This window comes from Linepithema humile, chromosome 1 (assembly GCF_040581485.1).
Source record: "Linepithema humile isolate Giens D197 chromosome 1, Lhum_UNIL_v1.0, whole genome shotgun sequence".
NCBI lineage: Eukaryota > Metazoa > Arthropoda > Insecta > Hymenoptera > Formicidae > Linepithema > Linepithema humile.
In genome coordinates this window covers 40891446-40911604 of record NC_090128.1, presented here as the reverse complement: position 1 = coordinate 40911604, position 20159 = coordinate 40891446, and the positions used below count along the sequence as shown (strand labels likewise).

Here is a 20159-nt window from a genome sequence, read left to right as displayed (position 1 = left end):
GTCGTGAAACGACGTGGAGTGTCGGTGGTAGTCTGCAGCGAGAGACACGGCGGAGGGGGCAGGGGAGGAGGGGGGGGTGGTGAATCGAGGGATGGGGAGAAGAGAGCCGTCGCTGCCACAAAGTAGGCGCGGCGCGCTTTATCGCCGACTAAAGGCTAAGAGACGCTCTCTCTTACACTCTTTTACACGTGCTTCCTGGATATCTTCTCTGCGTCTACCGTCCCTTTCCCCCCCCCCCCCCTCCTCTCCCCCTTTCCCGTCGCTTATCGTAACAAGTTCTTCTGTCGACGGGAGATGCAGCCGATGCGTCGTCGTTATATCGCGCTTCCATCGTGGATTCACCGAGTATCGCAGACTTACCCAACCGCTATTCAACCGAATTAATTTGAAGTCCTTTTCAACAAAATAAATATATATCAAGCAGTGAATGATTTTTTAATTGATAACGATTAAAAATTCAGAGCTTGTCGGTGAACGACTCGAAAACGCGCGAACGGTTGAATTCCGTTCTTCATTTAATTATTGCATTGGGATTTATTCGAACACTTTTACAGTTTGCGGACCGCTGACGGAAATACTTGGCATTGAAAATTGAAGATCTGCAATGATGATGATTTCCCCCTCTCGTTAAAGAAAAATCAATTTCAATCTGGCTGTGAGGAGTCCGTGACGAAATGCGGTTCGTTAGTTTCGGAATACTGTGCACATTATCGATTAACGTGCTTACGTAAAGGTGTGCACAAGCGGATAATGCAAACATGGCTCATTCACGGGCGTGAGGAGTAATAGGAGGATTGTAGCATGATGCGGATCACGCGCCAAGTACGACGTGCGCCGTGACTCAGACGTATGATTGATCAGTTCGCGAAGAGCACGCTTTCCGCGGATCTTCACAGGCAATCTGCGCTCGTACCGAGAATCATATCTTGTTGTCAATTATTCGGGATCGTATTTGCGCCGCTAATATACAAATCTCTTGCACATTAAATTGATAAGCTGAAGCCGATCTTAAAATTCAAGAAGCAAGTCGCAGCAGATGTGGCTATGGCTTATCGGTTTCTCGATACCTCGTCGCAAATAAGGATTGCACGACTGTCGCGTTTCTCAAATTACTTGTACGCCATGCTTTTAGCGATTTCCGCTTTTATTCGTCTATCGAAGAGGCTTAACGTGAAACGTTTTTTTTTTTCTTGTTACAGGTGAGGTGATTGGCCAGCGGTTTCTGGGCAACGAAAGCCACGTGGAGCACTTCAAGCTCTTGGAACGTGCGGCAACCTCTATCCTGATTGGTGCCAGGTAATTGTTACGTGATTCGATTCTTTACCACGTCGTCGCCCCTCGTCGCCACTCATAGGGGCTTACATAAATGAGATAGTCATCGACTAGACTCTGCTCATTGGTGCCACGAGCCCCAAGTGGCCGACGGGTCGAGTCATTCATTCGATTACGCATCAGCAGCGCGGGTGACGCAGCATCACGCAGCATCACGCGTATTAGTAGCAAACAGAGAGGCGATTTACGCGCAACAATTCATTTGAATTCTAAGGCCAAAGACAATACGCGATATATCGGGTGTCCCGGATTACTTTTCGCCTATGGGTTTCTCGACTTCACTTTTTTCTCAATAAAATTGTAATACGTAAATATTTTGGAACACTTTCTTGATTTTCAACATTGATGCTTTTTTAAAGTAAATTTTAAATTTTAAAATAAGAAAGTTTAAAATAATTGCTTGAGAAATTCAACACGGAACACAATTTTATAATCAGATGAAAATAATTGTACGCTGCGCGTGTTAACGTTTGGAAGAAAGTATAATATTTACGCGCCCACCGTTGTTGTAGAGTTTCAATTTGTCTCTCATGCAACTGTCGCCGGACCAGACGCAATAAAGTGATTTATCCTGACAACGATATCGTATGATCCGTTTCACACCGTAACGTACTTGTTAAGGAAAAGTCGACTCCAAATTGGTCAAATAACTCGTAGAGAAAAGGTGTGTCTGAGACAGCTTGTTATCCGCGATAGGCGATTCAATCGATGGACACGCACGGAAGGATAGTGGCCATTCAAAAATTTATCTCGTATTTCGAAGAGTGACGTTCGTTTTACCGTTCTATTGTGCATGACTCTTCTTTGCTTTCTAATATTATTTTATCAATCCGCTCCAGTTACGCTGTCAAAGCAGCAGCCACGGACTGGGGATCAAAAGCGCGGGTATCTCTTTGCGGAATCTGATACAAATACATTGGCTAATGGAAATTTGATACGGATCAAAAAATAATTTAATTTTTTCCCGGTAGTGCTTTCCGCCAACAGTCAGCACAACGTTCCCTGATCGTAAAATCAATTACGTCCGAGATATATAGCGCGGATCTTTTACGACTCCAATTTCGCTCCTTCAGTTTTTTTTTTTTGTTAGATTTATCTCTCGTGCTTCTGCGCCCTTTGCGCATGCAACTCTATTCAAGATTCGGAAACTTGGAAATCACCCAAAAAACAGCTTCCCCGATTCGATGCTCCGCCAAGATTAATTTTCATTAATCCTTTAATTATGTTTCGCGCACCTTGTACTTGATTCTTGCCGTTCTGTTCATAATTACCGACGTTTACTCGCGCTTCAATCCAAATTGTCGGCACACGGGGACGCATGAAGCGCGGAGATTACAGGCGCGATTTATGGGCGGGATTTAACGCTCTCGTTTCGTTTTGCAGGAACGCCATTTACAACATAAGTCTGCACGACCTAACGGAGATCGCCGACCAGGTGAGTACAGCACCATATAGCAGTTTCCAATATCTAGAGCTCGACAAAGAATGATTTAAATTGGAGAACCGACAGGAAGATTTAAATAGCCTCGCGTTCTCCTCATTCTTTTCTCTTTGGGTTACCATATTTCAAAAATCGTCGCAGCTATCTGTAACGCTAAAAAAGCTGCTAACGATTTACCAAACTGCTTTTTTTCTCGTTTTTTGAAAGAACAATTTTTTACGAACGCGACCTAAAAAACGTGATTCATGGAAATACCATATACACGCCGTGGTTGAAAACTTTTTTATGTTTTTAATTATACGATTTCAATTATTCGAATTTTTAATCAGCTGCAACAGCAACAGTTTATTCAAAAGTCTGTGGAGAGAAAGAGATCGGACACATCGAAAAAGAAAAAAAAAAAAAATTTCTTGTCGAAAGTATATTCTTATATTTTTACGCGCATAAAAATTTTGCGATTTTAAACGCGTTATCCTCAAAATACGGTTCCTGGTATCCTCAAAATACGGTTATGGGCCCTTTTTACGAGCACTGCTCCAATTAGTTTTGCGAGAGTGCTGCACGTACATCGAGTGCTCCTCAAGACAGCAGGGGCAGAAGTCACAAAAGCGATATTGATCTCGGCGAACGACGCAACTCGCGAAACTCCACGAGGAACTAGCACTCAGGAGAACCCGCAGAAAGTAGAAGGAGGTTGGAGTTAGCGCGAACGGAGGAGAATCTTGGCTCTGAGGCGGTGTAACGTAGCGAGAGAGGAGATCGATCGGAGACAGTTCCTCCTGCCTCCTTTCCCCAACGTCTTTCCCCTCCCCCTTCCCCTGTCCGATAACCCCCCATTTCCTCCCCATCCTCCCGCCAGAATAGAATCGTAAAAGTCACCATGCCCCGGCTTACCCCTTATAACTCGCACCATATCGCGATCGATCGCCGCGATCGATTTCGATTTGAAGGGTTTAGCTATAATGGAAGGCAGCGGAAAAGACCCGTGAAACTTCACTGGTATCACGAATGACTCGATGCAGCTTAGCTACTTTTGGGAAAGAGACGTTTTCGGTCGAATTATTGTTCCCTCGAATACTCCTTCTTTCACGGAAAACAGATCGAAGCTTGATTCTAGTGAAATTTGTCCGATTTCTAATATTCTTACGTCTTCAAGGCTTAATCACTTATGACGTGACAACTAGATGCATTTTTACGATTCAAATTATCTTCCTAAAGAAACGTGCATTAAAAGAATTTGTTCTATATTTTTTATCTGTTTTTTTTTTAACGAAGAGTTATTCTCTCGGTTGTAGTACAGATTTATTCAGCACTCCATATCGTTTGGGCTAATTGTATTATTACCTTTGCAATAAATTATCTGCGTGTGAAAGAGCGAGCGATATAAATTTTTCCCTAAAATAAATTCTTTACGCGGCATGTTTATGGAAGCAAGAATAGATTAATTGTCAATTTACAATAACGTAATATCGATGAATAAAATCGGACGAATTTTATTGTGTAGATTTGTGTGAGATACCTCTGCGAAAATGTGAACGCGGTACAATTGAATCCACTCTTTTCATTCGCGTTTATTTGCGCATATTTTTACTATAGAAATGCTGACAGCTCTGTTATTGCAAAAAAAAAAGTTGAATAAAAGATAATGATACGTCGGACATTACATTGGCAGACCAATTTACTGCAAATTGGAAAGATAATGTAAAATTCAACGTTAAATTGTTATGAGAGAAATTTGCATTTCACAACAAAATCTACTATACTGAGTATTTGATGTCCTCTTTTCTCTATAAATAAAATGAATTGAAAAATGTTAAATTATAGTTACATCGTGTCAATATTAAGGAAGAGAATCGAATGGAAACGCGCGATTTATTTTTATCATGCGTAATATCGACGCTAAGTATTCGCACTTTCTGACTCATAATCGCCAATTAAATCGCAATTTTAATCAGCGTGCCGTTTAAAAGTTATCGTAGTTCCGATAACAAGTTATCCGGATGCTTCACCGTTTGTTACTGAAAAGCGTCGTATGCAATATGCATTAACGAACATCTTTGTTTCTGATTTGCATATACGTTCGTAGTGGAGTCAATATTCAGAATTAATAATAAACGACGTAGTCAGACTATATAACGTACACCGCGTATACGGCGTCAGTCGTATACGGCGATGCGGTAAGTTGTTTGGTATCGTGTAATACTGGGGTTATTGAAGCTATAATCATTTTTCTCGTGTAAAACGGGAACGGCCTTTTCGTTGTACCTTTGCACGGCGTTTCGCCCGCAAATATATAATGCGACAGTCATATTTAAAAGGAAAAAAAATTATTAAACGATCTGATTTGATTTTTATTTGCTCAACTCTTCTCGACGGCGCTTGTAATTGCTTTCGTGTAGGATGTTCTTCATTAAGCTTTCCTTTGAACTGCGTGGCTTCTTTTTTTTAGTACAATTATTATTTGCAATATGCCTGCAATATATTTTCAGTTTGGCTTTTTCTTTATAAAAACATTGAAAAAGCTGTATTATCTACAGCTTTGAGTTACAAGAAATTGAAATGGAAGGGTGTGAAAACTAAGTAAATAAATATGATGAAATAATATGCTTCAGTTAATTTCAAGTACGCTATATCCGATGTAATGTTAATTTGATAAAAATTATAATCTTATAAACTTTACGTGTTTGAGGAAAGAGCCCGTTTTCTGACGCTGAATAATGAAAATTGGAATAAGGATAAAGACGCATCGTAGAGTAAACTGGAGTTAAATAGTCAAGCGTTTGACGTGATTTCAGAAGCTGACGGCGCGGCAGGCTGCGCTTGGAAGACTGCCATTTCGATAAACAACAATTTTGCCCGACGCGCAGAATGTCATTCGCGCAAGAAAGACGTTGTTGACATCGTAATCCTCCCATGAAAGTTTTCCACGGAGCTAATTGAGTCTGCAGCCGCTCTCGGCTGGCGTCGTAAGTTTAGTCGCACGAGCGCTACCGCCAACTCGAAACGAACGAGTGTTATTTCCGCCTACGATAAGACGAGATAATGGAAGATTCGATCTCTTTCAGAGAAAACTTTCCTCCGGTCAAGGATGTAAGTTTAGGAAATTTGTACGCACGGCTCAATAGCACGCACAATCAATTCGATTTGAAGTACGCGATGCTTCGTAAAGGCATTGTGTCGCGCGACTGTATGAAATTTCTCGTTTAATTTTTTGAACGGCAACGGTGGAATTAAATTACATAGAGCTCGCTCTGTATAATTTCTCACGTAATTAATATCCTAAATGTTAATTAATTACTCCAATCTATTTAAGTGAATTAACGACAATTTGCAATTTGTTACGAAATGTTTAATGACGGAACATTTTAACGTTAAATTAAACAAATTTTTCGCGTGAAAAACATTTAATAATTAATATGGAAATATTTGGCGACGCGCGCGCGCGCACGAGGGCGGGAGTTATTTTCTCATATCGCCAAGTACTTTGGCACGGGTGCTTTGCTAACAGGTAGATTACGCGGCGGCAATCCGTTTTCACGGCGATATTTAATACAGCGAACGTAAATTTCGGCGAACGGCGGCACACCTAATTTACGTATACGGGCAATTTATGTCCGGCCACGATATAAGTTTCACTATTACCGCTGGCGAGAAGAGAGTATATACTATAAAGAAACTTGGATCATTCCGGAATAAAGGTTCGGCGCGTAAATTTATTCATGATTCATCTAACTTTGCCGCACTTTTTTTCCGCCCGTGACTGCGAAAACCGTACCCAGAATGCTCGGCTAACAAATTTCAAACTAAACTAATACTTATCGGCTCCACCGATACTGCATAATTTATGCTCGGTAGCTAACGTTCTAACGCGGCTCTCCGTTCCTCGAATCAATATCATCAACGTCTTACTCGCGTTTTTTTGAGAATAAGCGAGCGTCTCACGAGAAATATGTCGATGATACGTCGATTTATTTATCAATGCGTTCTTATAATACGCTCACTGAGTTTCGCAGCAAAACAAGTGAGTCCTTCTTTATAAAGATAGATACATTGCATGCATGTGGAATCAATATTTAAATAAAAAAACGAAGAAAATTGCGTCGCTCCGGCATTTCATTTTTTTCTCGCAAAAATGGATCTCTTGCGCGATTTTTGTATTGCTGCACGAGAGATTTTTCATGCGTTGCGTTGAAAAAAAATCTCCGCGACAAAATGCGACAAGCGTTTCGAAAATTCGCGTTATCTGCGCGAAAGTTTTTCAGACATGCCGAAATGGATATTGTTGAGCTTGTTCTTGTGTACTTGTGCATAAAGTTTTATGCAAAAGAAAATGTTGAAAACACATTCGGAAACTTTTTGTTCTCGTAAAATACTCGTGATACTTCGATACTACAAAATGCAAATGCTTTTTGATAGTTCTTTTTGTCACCAGTATTTTAATTTGAATGTACAATCAAAGCCGAGGAGAAGTAATTTTACAGTCATGATTAATCTTTTTATTAGTGCTATTGAATTCTTAATGACTTCAGTACAATTAAGAGAAGAAATATTTTATAAACACAGATCATTCGATCATTCTATTATTAAACTAATCGCAAGACTCATGATTTTTCTCATGGAGATAATTCTATTCCGTAAATATTGTATCGGCGAAATACTTTTAAGAATAATCAAAAAGATGAAAAATTATTGAAATCCTTTATGTATCTATAAAATAACAATTGCGATGAGTGTTGAAGAAGGAAAACAGCCTAGAATTTTCGGGTAAAAACAAGATAGAAAGATGTCTCATTAAATTATGTGCATGCGCAATTTTTATATACGTATCCGGTTACTTTGATATCCGAGCATTATTTGGTTATTCCTGTTGTTACACATGATGAATCAATTTAGTGTTGATTATTTATATGAGTAAACCATAACAACAATGTAGTGTATCAATATAAAATAGCCTCAGGAATCACGGGACGTGACGATATCAAATATATCGAAAATCGATTAAATCGAACTCGTGACTTCGGGTACCCGGGCATGAACTTGGATAACGGGTATTCGAGTACCCCTGGGTATAGAGAATACTTGGTTTATATTGACGGCACTATCTATATATATATACACGGAATGTCCCAGACAGAATTGTATCACCCGTTAAAAGCAGATTTCTGAGGTCATTTAGAGATCAAAGTTTTTATATCAAAATGTTGACGCTACAGTAATTTTTAAATGTAGTATTCAAAATTTAGATTGAAAAATTTATGCGCTCAAGCACGTCGCACATTGATTTTTATAGTCTGGCCAATTTTTGACAATCTGATCGGTCTTTGCATTTAAAAATTACTTCGACATTTTGATATAAAAATTTTCTAAATGACCTCAGGAAATATCTGCTGATATGACTGGTCTAAGATCTATATATATCGTGCACTGAACATACGAGAATTTTGTAAGATAATTTGTAACTAGATTACCTTCAGGTATAAAACTTGGATCTTCTATAATTTTCTTATTGGTATAAGTTAACTATTTACGTTGTTCTTCAACGATTACATTAACTAAATATCATTAACCAAATGTCAATTTTAATTATCATAAAAGATTCTGATGGAACATCCCTAACACTTCAAAGCATCGAACAGTATCTTTCTATCTTTAGTATTTTTATAAAATATTGAAAGTGTATATCGGAAATCGTACAATTTTCATGAAGATGAATGAAGAATGGATTCGTCAAATGTGATTTTAGAATAAATTCTCATATGAAGTAAAATTTTAAGAATGCGATTTCAGAGAAATTGCATTATTAATTTCTTTACTTTTTATATTCTCTGTTTAATTAAATTTTTCTTTTGCGGGGAATATTCGGGCGCAATTAAATGTATTTATTTTCTCGGATTTCTCTCGAAATAATGCATTTCCGTTACCTTAGTTGAGCAAATTCATCGCTACGATGCTATGTATTCTAAGCATTTCTGTTATTAGCGCAAACGGTTCTTGGTGTGTACAGCGCCTAATGCAGCTCGCGCCACGTTGCAAAGTCGACTAACTGCAGTCTCTCTATCTCGTTCTCTGTCTTCCCCCGTTTCTGTCTCTTTATGTATCTCACGCCACTTCTCTCGTAACCGACTAGAGAAAGAGAGACGACGACGCAGAGCAGATCCGAAGTGCCGAGAGTGAGAGGCGACTCTGACCGGTCATTCACTCTGGATGGTCGCGTAAAAACTTGCCGCTCTACCTTCTATACGCTTCTCGCTCGTGTGTACTTTATGCCCGCACGTATCTACGTATATCCTATCCGGTAGGCGAGACGGACGAACGGAGAGGTAGCAGAAAGAAAGTGGAGAAAGACAGATGCGTAACGACCGGCCGCTCACTCGCTCGCGTTCCCGCGCGCGTTTCGACAAATCATTCTCCGCGAGTTGCAATGTCGCAGGCCTGGTTACTCGAGTGCGCTCTGTGCAGTCTGACGGTTCTTGATGGCCGCTGATAAAAAATGCGCCCGGATACCGTAAGAAGCGGTTAGAAGCGCCTGCATCCGCGCAGAATACGCCGTTAATCCATTAAATGCCACGATGGAAAGAATCTTGGAATGTAAATCATTCATCATTTTTACATATATTTTCGAAAAATCTCAGATTTATACGAAAGATATTGGACAAACAGTTTCCGCCGAGAGTGCACGTAAATCTTATCATGTCTGCTATGTTTTTCTATTAAATTCCACTTAACTCTGCCTATAATGAACATGAATTATGTCGAGCTCTCGAAATCTCATTTCGTAAAAATTACTTTTATCATCGATAGCGTGTAAATATAAAGCTGTAATTTCCGAAAATCTCTATCTTCAATTGCTCATGATTCAAACATACTTGTATCGTCGGTGACTTCAAGAGCGAAATCGATTTGAGGATAATCGAGGAATTCGCAGTAATCGAAAGAAAAGTACGGTTAATCAAGAATCGACTCTGTATATCGCGGAAAGGAACTTTAAGCGACGTTTACATAAAGCAATTTTTCCGTAGTGCATAATTAAGAAGTTGTCGCCCACTGTGGAACAGTGCGCGAGCCGCGCTAATTGTTCCCTCCCACGATATCGACGTTATTCAAATTAATCAAAGTAACTATCACGTCGAGTAGCAGCGCCGGGACTATTAATTGGATGGCTTTTTGTTTGTTAGGTAACGGCTGCAATTTGCGGACGTTATTCGTATTGTCGTTCATTAAATTCGCCGCGCACGTACATATCCCTACTCACTTGGGAATCGGCGCGCAAGAAATTTGTCTTCTCGCACTGCATTTCTTTCTCGCACTTCGCGTATCTATAAATTCTGCGGACGATATGGTTGCTTCATGGTAAAAAGTTAGATAGCCTCGTGCGGTCGGTTGAACAGTAATTCACTCGAAGATATTGACTTTCGAGAAATATAGCGGAGACACTTTTGCCACTGAAAAGTAATCTTTTCAAAGTCAACCACACATTTCTCATTAAAATATAAAAACGTGTCACCGCAAATAGAACACTCAGATATATATACAGCGGAACATGATTTAGATGACCTCAAAAGACGAAAACTATTCTGCAGAATTATCTTTCCAACGTTATCAAGTCACTCATGCTTTTTACATGAGATAAATAAATTATTTTTCTTTTTACTTATTTTCATCGTTTGAAATTAAAAACTATGTTCTACACATTTTTTCGTGTTTTTAAATTCAAGAAAGATGTGTTTGAGCGCCCTACTTTTCATGATTTACTTTGAATATTGAACGTTCTCAGTTTTCGAAAGTTTGCGAAAGACACATTGTACACGTTAAAGTTACCTGTTGATAACAGAACACTTTTTTTATTCATCGATCTAATGAAACGATAATTAACTCTTTAAAGGATTATATTAGCTTACTTAAAAACTTTGTTAAAAATAGAAACTTATTACAAATTTATTTTCTTCTAATTGGATTGAACAGGTACAAGTTTTCCGCAATTTCCATAAGCTACAGGTGCACAGGTATCGATCCGAGCAATTTTGATATCTGGCGCGAGATAGATTCAATTTACAATAATTGTAACATTTTTCAAATTGGATGCTGCGAAGCGTCGCGCCGCGTTTTCTTTTAATGACGGAAAAAGATTTTACCGCGCACAAAAAAAAATGAATAAATCATTAGTTCTCCACATGAACTCCATATGACTTCCCGGGTAGAGCAACGTCATATTTCTGAGAGGCCCCACGCACGAAAGACCACATAAAAGACCGAGTACATTAGGGAGCTCCAGTAAATTTCGGGCCACCCAAACTTCTCCCCCTTTTTTTTTTCCCCCAACTAGCAGCGGGTAGACCACAGAGCTAGATGAAACTGACAATGAGAAGAGTTCTGTGAACAAAAACAAGTCGAGAAACTCTGAATTATATTATACGGAAATGTTACGTTATTGCGCAAAAGGTTTGTTGTGCTTTCCAAATAGTGCGGGCAACGAAGTTACGCGGTTCCGAAGTAATTTTTATTAATCAACACAGTCGCCATTAGCTTTATTACACTTTTCCCATTTAGCAGGAAGTTTTCCAATCTCCTGTTTGAAAAATTCAGATCGTAAGTTCGTCTGAGACAAAACTTGGTAGAAAAACGACAAATCTCGTGCGCTGATCTAATGAAAAATGCCCGGGGAATAGGCGGGATTGCAATTTGCATTGAGTGTCCGTTTGGCCCGGCGACGGGAGAATTTTAACGAAATTAAAATGATCCGTTCCACCTGTGGCGTTCGCTGCTAATGGCTGTTTCATAAAATTTAAAAGTTACAAGTTTCGCGACGGTGAGTTAGCGTCGCGTCGGTAACAAATTGTGAGTCGTAACATTTCCCGTTCCATAAAACCGTTTAAGTTTTTAAAAGTATACGGTCCACCTCTCAGTCCTGGGACACTTTTATTAGCGCAACGGCTAAATTAGTTTTGTGATCCGTAAGTTCGTGTTTGCACTTGAGTTGCACCTGAAAGACTTAACAGCCGGCTATCCACACTGGACAGGTTAAACAGTTTAACAACGAACTCTTCGCGCGTACATCATACACAGAGTTATATTTTTCGGATATCTTATTATACTTACACTCCGTAATCCTTGCGGTTAAGCGAGCTTCGTTTCTAATAATCTTGACGATGCGAGATAGCGAAGTGAATCGTAAGGTTGGATTTAACGAAAGATTAATTTATTTATTTGTATGAATATAGAAACGTTTGTTAACATTTTGAAAGAACTATAAATTTTTATTAAATGACAAAAAATGGGGTTTTTCACATATAAACTGTACAAATGTAATTAAAATCCGACAAACACTATAGATGCTAAAACTATATTGTATTTTTTATCGCCGACACATCTACATCTCTATACTATTTTATATGTGTAATTAAAGGAGAGCTCAGCCAGTTGCTATATATTGTGTAATGAAAAATTCCATAAAATTATAGTGATACATGGTTAATTAATAGTCTAACATCACGACGATAAACACAATGCTGAATAAAGTTGTATTACATCATCAGTATGGTTAAAAATGCGACAAATGATATCATGCGCATTTTGCCGACGAGAATAGAAAATCTTATCTTTAGTGTATCACGAACATATTTCAAAGTTTGCAACACGCACACGGAGCAGCCATTGTTTCAGCTGATGATACACAAGGAAGAGTGATATTAGAATATTAATGCCAGTGCGTGTTCCGATCCGCAGCATATCATTTTGCGCGAGGCACAATTTCGCCACGCCTTTCCTCATTCTTCGTGCAAGCGTAAATACCCTAGACAGCAATGGCTAGTTGAACTGAATTCCGAGTTTGTATAAATCCCGCGAGAGATATTTCACTCAACCTGACAGTGTGACTTCTTCCTGAGATACATATCTTGGATAAAACATAATGCATTGCTTGTTCGAAATAGTGACGCGCCCCGATTGTAAAAATCGAAGGCGTTTATTCGATCTAAGTACATTCTTATTCTTTTCACATTCACAATAAAATTTTTATAACGCAAATAACTTTTTCAAGAAGATCTTTATATTTGAACGACTTCATCGCTTTGTCATATTTATCTACTTTTGCATAAATGGAAATTATTGATATTTTTTTAAATGTAATATAAAACTTGAAGCTATTAAGTTTCCGTCTATTTTAGAATTGTCAGTTTGAATTTAAAAATTTACTTATTAACGCTGATATTTATCTTATATTCAAGATGATATATTTTTAAGAAGACGCGCGTAATTTTTGTGACTCTTGACATTTTCACACATTGTAACACGCTGAAGACGTGTAGTGCGAATAAAATCAAAGAAGATTTTTGCATAGTATAATATTTTGAAGAAATGTTCATATTATTCTATACGCTCTTTATACAAACGTCAAGGAATCACGCCGTTCCTCGATAGACCGCGAGAGGGGCCGTAGATGGAAAAATTTGTCGTGCGACGTGTTGAAGTGCGTATAACTCACTTTTATACTAGCTTTAATTCCTCCCGACGGGAATACGTAATGCGCTTCTCTCCTTTTCACCGGAGGGACCGCGGCTCGGAAAATGTAGCCGGATGATATTCTTCCGTGCGAGCTGATTTTCAAAGAATATTCCGCCACAAAATGACGTAGATCCCATCTCCAGAGTCTCTCTCGTCTCGCACTGTCAATGTACGCTGACACGTATGTGTCTCGTAGGAGCTATAAGACTCCCAAGAAAGCTTTTAATCACAATTGCGACACTCTTGTGTCAAGAGAAATATCTTAATTAACGTAGAATATAATAAATTTGTTGTAGAACAGAAGGGTGTGCAAAATTACAATTCATCTATTAATATAGCTGAATGAATAGCACACGTGCAATTTTTAATATTTTATGGCTCTGAGCTACATTTGCCAAATAATAATAATAATTACCATATATTTTTCATAGCGATTAATCGTATTCCCGTTTTGCTATTTTATAGCTCAATTTTGTATGATGATTGGCATGATAATTAAGAGAGATATAGATTCCGCCATTGTATATATAAATTATATCAAGCACTTTAATAATTTATTAACGTGTTCGTATTAACTACGCCATTTACGCTAATGATTAATTAATTTCAACACAAGCGTAATATTAAAATATGGATGTGACAGGTTGATGCGATGTCGATTGAAGCCTGTAACGTTTCGAGAAAAAACATTGCGTTAAATCCGCAATTGGAGTACCAAAAGAAAACGCCACTTAAGATATAAACTTGTGTGCAACCACTTCTCGGATCGTGACCGACTTGCCGGCGAAGTTTCCGTAGATTATAAATTGCGCGATCCCCGCAGCCGAATGGAAAAAAATTTCAACAAGAAGCAGGCCAAAGTTGGACGCGTTTCGTACAAATCGAACTTTCAGAAAACACTGTGGCCGACATCAGGTCGTAACATATACAACCGCCGCGCGGCCCGCTGCTGCCGTCCTGAAATAAATCGCTCGCCAAGTTTCCATTTTCATAATCCAAGAGCGATTTGCGAGAGTTTCGCGTGCACGTCCCGGGGCATAATTTACGCGGAAAAATCCAGATGATCGACCGTTAATTCCCTCCGCAGCTTCTCGCGCCGGAGTTAAATCACTCGGTAGGTGGTGTAAAAAGTCTAGTAAGCGCGCCATATATTCAGGAACTTGTTGTTTTGGAATTTTTTTATTACACCACGATGATACTTATTAAACGAAGGCAAGTAATAGGCAACGAAGGCAAACGCTTGGCAAAAGGGAATCGTAAATCCATCGCCGTTTGCGCGAACGCGCGCTGCGCTTCGAAATGTTCTCGCGAAATTGTCGATTAACTTTTGTCAACCGTCCGTAACTTTTTATTTATAATTATACACATGTCCGATTTGCTCCGTAATTTAAAGCGGCGCGACTGCATTGTGGAAGGTCATGCGTGAAAATTTGATCTGTTTTCGAAAACCGCTGGTTTCCGGAAGAACTCATCGGGGAAGTTTAACGTTGCGGAAAAAGCGTAATATCTTAGCTAGCCGCCCGCTGCAAATACTCCACCGTCGGCGTCGCGCACAATTCGGCGTAACGAAGCGAGCGGATTACGCTGCATTTCTCCCCCCTCCTCCTCCGCGTGCGGATGAAAGCATCAAGCCAACAAGCGGACGCCTCGATATTCCAGATAGCTATGGTGATACGGTCATTTGCTCTCGAGCTCGACCTGGAAACTCTCATACGCGATCGCTTCCATTTACCCGATCGGCCGATGGCCCCGACCGGCGTCTTATACATTTCGTCTTACTGCACCCTTCCTGTCCCTTTCTCTCCCCCTCATTCGATCGTCGACTGCGCTCGTTGCAGCTGATTGCGGTTCGATCTAACGGAAGCTCGATTCCAGTTAATATCGTCGCGATAATGTCACGACCTCGGTCGGACCGAGGCGAGGATGAAAAGAAACGTCTGTCTTCGCCTCCTGTGTGTACACGTCTCTTTTCTTTCTATGCACCTGCTTCTCACAATCGGAGTCGTTCGGCATCCCACCTTTTCCTCGCGCGCCCATCTTAATCCATCACTACTACTCGTTCTCGCTTTTTTTCTTTTTATCGCTCTTTTTGCGCGTATCAATCTCGCTCAGTCTGTTTCATTCTTTTTTTTCTCCCCGATATGCGGCATTAATGTTTTTATCTCTCTTTCGTACGTATTTACTCTCCTCTTGACTTCCTCTTCCCCGGGAGATGTGCCTCATTCGGACTCTATTCTGGCTGGAAATCGATCGATACGTGAAGGAGGAAGAAGTTTCGCTCTCGGCAAAATCACTGGCGGAAGGATCGCCGCGCTGCCGGAGGCAGCCGGTACGGGATAATCTGAGAATTCGCGTCGGCGAGGACGACACGGGCGCTTTTACGCGGAATGTTAAGAATGTGACGCGCCGGCCGGATGATGGCAAATAAAAATGTATTTATACGATAAGACGCGCGGCTTATTCCGATTCTTTAATCCCGATGAATAGGATGGAGAGGATTTTTCACCCTGATTCGAAACACTTCACTCGCACAAATACGAGTGGTATTTATTATTTGTTACAGCGCTGCTATACATCAAACAAATATGTATTTCCCAATTATATAAATTATGCATTTGCAAATACCGCAATATTTGAACATAAATATTTGGTGGTTTCGAACATAAAGCACCATCTGCTGGATAATTAATTAGAATTTGCAATTAAAACTGCGCATCCCTGATTAATTATCGCGATTCTCTCACCGTTATCTACTCAACTTACAAATTTATTTTGACCGCCGTCATACGCGCACCTGCCATATGCGTTATTGCAGCTGTAATTGCGGCTGTGTGTATTTGTTCCCGGATATGCTTCCGGAAATAAGTCATTTGATATATAACTCAGGCTCCGGTGCTATCGTCGGCGATAGCGCGGAACGAAGGTCGGTCTCTTGTCACTATTAATCGAGCCTGAGATTTCGCGAGTTATCTCAGCGATTTCGTATATATATGGCGTGCCATAAACACACACCGTCAATACACACGCGCGCGCATCCAGAGCGAAGTTTCGTCGAATAGTTATGTTGAATTCACTGTGCCGAAAATATATCACGTGTGTAATCGAGCAAGAAGAAAGTTCCTTCCACCGCGATATTTTATGGTTCTCAAAACGATATTACGTTACAATGTATAAATGATGTATGGTCCCGGGGTGAATTCACCATTTTGTATGATTGCAAGGAAAACTTTATTCGATTATTGCATTTCTGATCGATTAGGATTGCGTGCGTCTTCTATTCTGTAAAGTGATTAGATTGTGACGTTATGCGACGTTCTATTTTTTTATCGCACATATTTTGCATTAATAAGCTACACGATTATTTTTATCTTTTTGATTTATATTCTTAAATGAATATTTTTTTAGTTAAATTGAAATCGATTTTCTCTTGACAAAAATATCGAGAGAAATGATCGCTTATCGTAAATTTGTAATTTTTATATCCCAAGGCTTAGATCGTGTATTAATAAAAGAAACTCGATATTTTTATGTTTTTATTTTTAAGAAATTAATTTCAAAAATTGAAGAATTTATTTTTAAATTTAAAATCCAGATTTGAAGAAATGGTGATTATGTGCTTATGAGATGAATATAAACATAATTCTCGGTGATCTCAGGGCACTTTGTATGAAAAATATGACAGGATATTGTATCGTGATTTCCACGGTACAGTATTAAAAAATCCTGGCACGACTAATATTACTGTCAGCATCGCGCCGGTGTCGACTTATTGTCGCGGCGCTGGTCGCGTGCCGTTCATATATTTCCGCTTAACGCACCATCAAAAGGGGAAGTCCGGGGGCAAATTTAATCTATTTATCGCGGCAATCCCCCTTTCTCCTCCACCAGTCCTTTCTTTTCCATGTATAGGTGCACTCGGGGCTTTCCAGCAGCTACGAACTTCCTCTGACGTTCTCTCGCCCTTCGTCGCTGCCTTCAACGATCCCTTTTCTCTCTCTCTCTCTTTCTCTCTCCCTCTCTCTTCCTTCCATTACGCTTCTACGTACGCACGCATACACACGTGCATCTCTCGTCTACCTCGTGTTACTTCATAGCGGCCTGCGACTATGGGCTTTCCTGCGCCTTCGTGTGCTGCAGGCGGCACAATTAGTGCGCGCCATTAGTCAGCAGCAGCCTTTTCCTCCTACATACAAAATTGTGTCTCGGTAAAGGCGCCTCTGTGTCTACTCGAGGGAAGAGAAAGGGTAGATAATAGATACGTGCGGGGCAACCTCCCTTCTCCTCGAGGGGCTGATGCGCGAGCGAGTGAGCGAGTGAGCGAGTGGTAGGTAGGATGAGGCGCTGGCGTGCTCAAACAAATATTAGCGAGCGCGAAGGGAAGAAAGGACAAGAGGAAGGGGATGGCGGGGCATCCCTCTCCATTACACGGCGGCGCTCGAAAGTTGCGCTAAAGTGTCTTCTTTCGTGACGTTGGATCGTCTTTTGTTATGCAGACCTCGTATGTGCCAGCGCGCGAACCAGCGGCTCCGTTGCGTTGGGCGGTGTCGTTGTCGGTATCGGGTTGTCGAGGTGTGCTTAAAATTTAATTTCGCCGGAGTAGCGGCATCGAATTCTTTGGTCGGACTTCGAAGAATTTTCGGAATGCCCGCCTCAATATGCGAGGCCTTGTTAGAATCGAATTAGAGCACGCGTCGCTCTATTAATCTCTGTTAAGCTCGCCAATTATAACCGAATTTTGGCGAACAAATTTCCGAAAATCGTGATATCTTGATATATTTGATTCTTTTAGGAAAAAAACTTTCGAAAATATATATATGATTCATTTCGTTTCATCTTCATCTTCCAATTATTTTATCAAAAATATTTTTATTTGTTTTTTTTTTTTTTTCTAGAGCTTTTATCTTTTAGAATATATAATTTTGACGGAGGATTGAATATTCAAATAACAATTATCTAACATATTTCATATCTAATTATGAGTTTGTTTTATTTATCATGGATTTAACAATTTGACACTTTTAGTAATTAAGAGGCGAAAGATTGTTATTTGTAATTAAACTTTTTATGTTTAATAATTGCGTCTAAATTTGCAACCCGACACGGTACGCAATTATTCTTGACTGTCAGGCTGCCACCGCCAGGTCGATGCCCGCAACGAAAGGTCAATATTTCTTCACATTAAATAAAATGATCAATAATAAAAAAAAAAGTGAAATAAACAAATAGAAATGTACAGAACGGTTTGTTATTAATTGTACAATTGGAAAACGGTTGATTTTATATAAAAAAAAAAATTCAAAATGTATAAAATTATTATTTGATTTTACATATTATTTTTACATTTTATTCCGTATTTCGAGAAAATTGAATTTGAAAATTAGTATTATTTTTTTTGTTTGCACAACTTTTGATAATATAATGCCGCATATATCGATAAATTGAATTTTATATTTGTCACTGCAACACATTGATATTACGATGCAAAAGAAGCTATTTAAAAGTCCTCTATGTCTATAAAAGATATTAATTTTTTTTATTTAAAATAAATCACATATTTTTTAATTACTTTTCCATATATAGAATTATTCTTTCAGATAAACGCCAGATCGATGAAATCGTCGCAATTTATACAATTTATAATTTCGCATTGAATATTAGCAATTGCGTTTTGTATATTATCTACGCGAGAACAGCGCATACAGCCGATCGAATAGTCTATTCACATATATAAACGAAAGAAAGTTTCGGGTGTGGTGTAAACCAATGCCCGTGTACAAATATTATCCAGCGACGCGCACAAATACATGGTTTCTGTTCCCTGAAAGCTCAGATACGATATAAAGCTTGTTTTGAAAGCGTATTTGAGGGACTTTTTCATTGCGCGTTAACTCTATTGTGAGTACCGCGAAGGTTCCTGCCTTTTCCTGCTACGTAGGAAATAATGGCGGGAAAAGGCGCCACTATGTCTACCGTTAAGGAAAAGCCGCGGATGGAGGGATAATACGCACATGCACCTTTTTCAACTCGTAGACGACAGGAAGGCCGCGGTATATCTCTCACGCCGGAACGCCTGGGAAAAGAATTCGTACGATCACGCCGATATTATCTGGAAATATAGTCCACCACATATCTTTGATATCTTTGAATTTTTAATATTTCTCTGAAATATATTTTTTCCCTCCTCGTTACGGAAATAATGGCCAATTTTATGATTTCTTTCTCACTGCGTGAAAAACAAATAATGTCCGATTTTATTTCTCTGGTCGTTAATTATCGATAAAAACAAGATGTTTACGTTAAATTATATTTTTATCACACTGTTACGCATCTGTAAAATCGTTGTGCGAAATAAAGCAAAATTTTCTCTGCAAAAAACGGGCGATGATATCCAGGCTTCATTCCGGCGTCAATTGCGTAAATACTTCCTGAACGTTGCAGCGCGCAAAATCTGGTCCACTAGTCCAACCCCAATCCGACTTTTGAATGGAGCTTGAAAATCAGCGTCGACAATAAAGAAACACGCTATATACAGACGCAGAGAGCCCTCGAGGCACTCGTTTTCGAGATACTGAAATTCCGAAAGATCCATCAGGCAGAAGAGTACTCCCTTTATGATCGCACATTGTGCAGCGCCGCAAGACGACACCTGCACCATTCATAAAGGCCGGATTACTCGGCTATGCACACGTCGTAAGAGTATTAACTTCATTTCATACGCGCTATACAACGCGATATACAGAGTGTTCTGAAATCATCGGCTATATATCTTCAACTACTTTGTCGAATGATCAATCTCGAACTGATTTGTCTTGGCGGAAACATCGAAACACACCCTCGTTTTTTCAATTTCTTTTCTTTTCTCAATTTTTATCGGATACGTTTCGCG

The 20159-nt window shown here is 39.5% G+C and overlaps 1 protein-coding gene across 5 annotated transcripts in view; it reads left to right on the top strand.

Moving 5' to 3' along the window:
* Positions 1-20159, top strand: part of LOC105670446 (semaphorin-1A-like) — a 213091-nt gene that overhangs the window by 128490 nt on the left and 64442 nt on the right. For all 5 annotated transcript variants that reach the window (XR_010891135.1, XM_067358755.1, XM_067358763.1 and 2 more), the window contains exons 3-4: positions 1200-1296; positions 2716-2767. Coding sequence is in view for 4 of the 5 variants with exons in the window: in XM_067358755.1 (XP_067214856.1) it covers positions 1200-1296; positions 2716-2767 (149 nt within the window). In the remaining variant the exon portion in view is untranslated. The remainder of the gene's footprint in view (positions 1-1199; positions 1297-2715; positions 2768-20159) is intronic.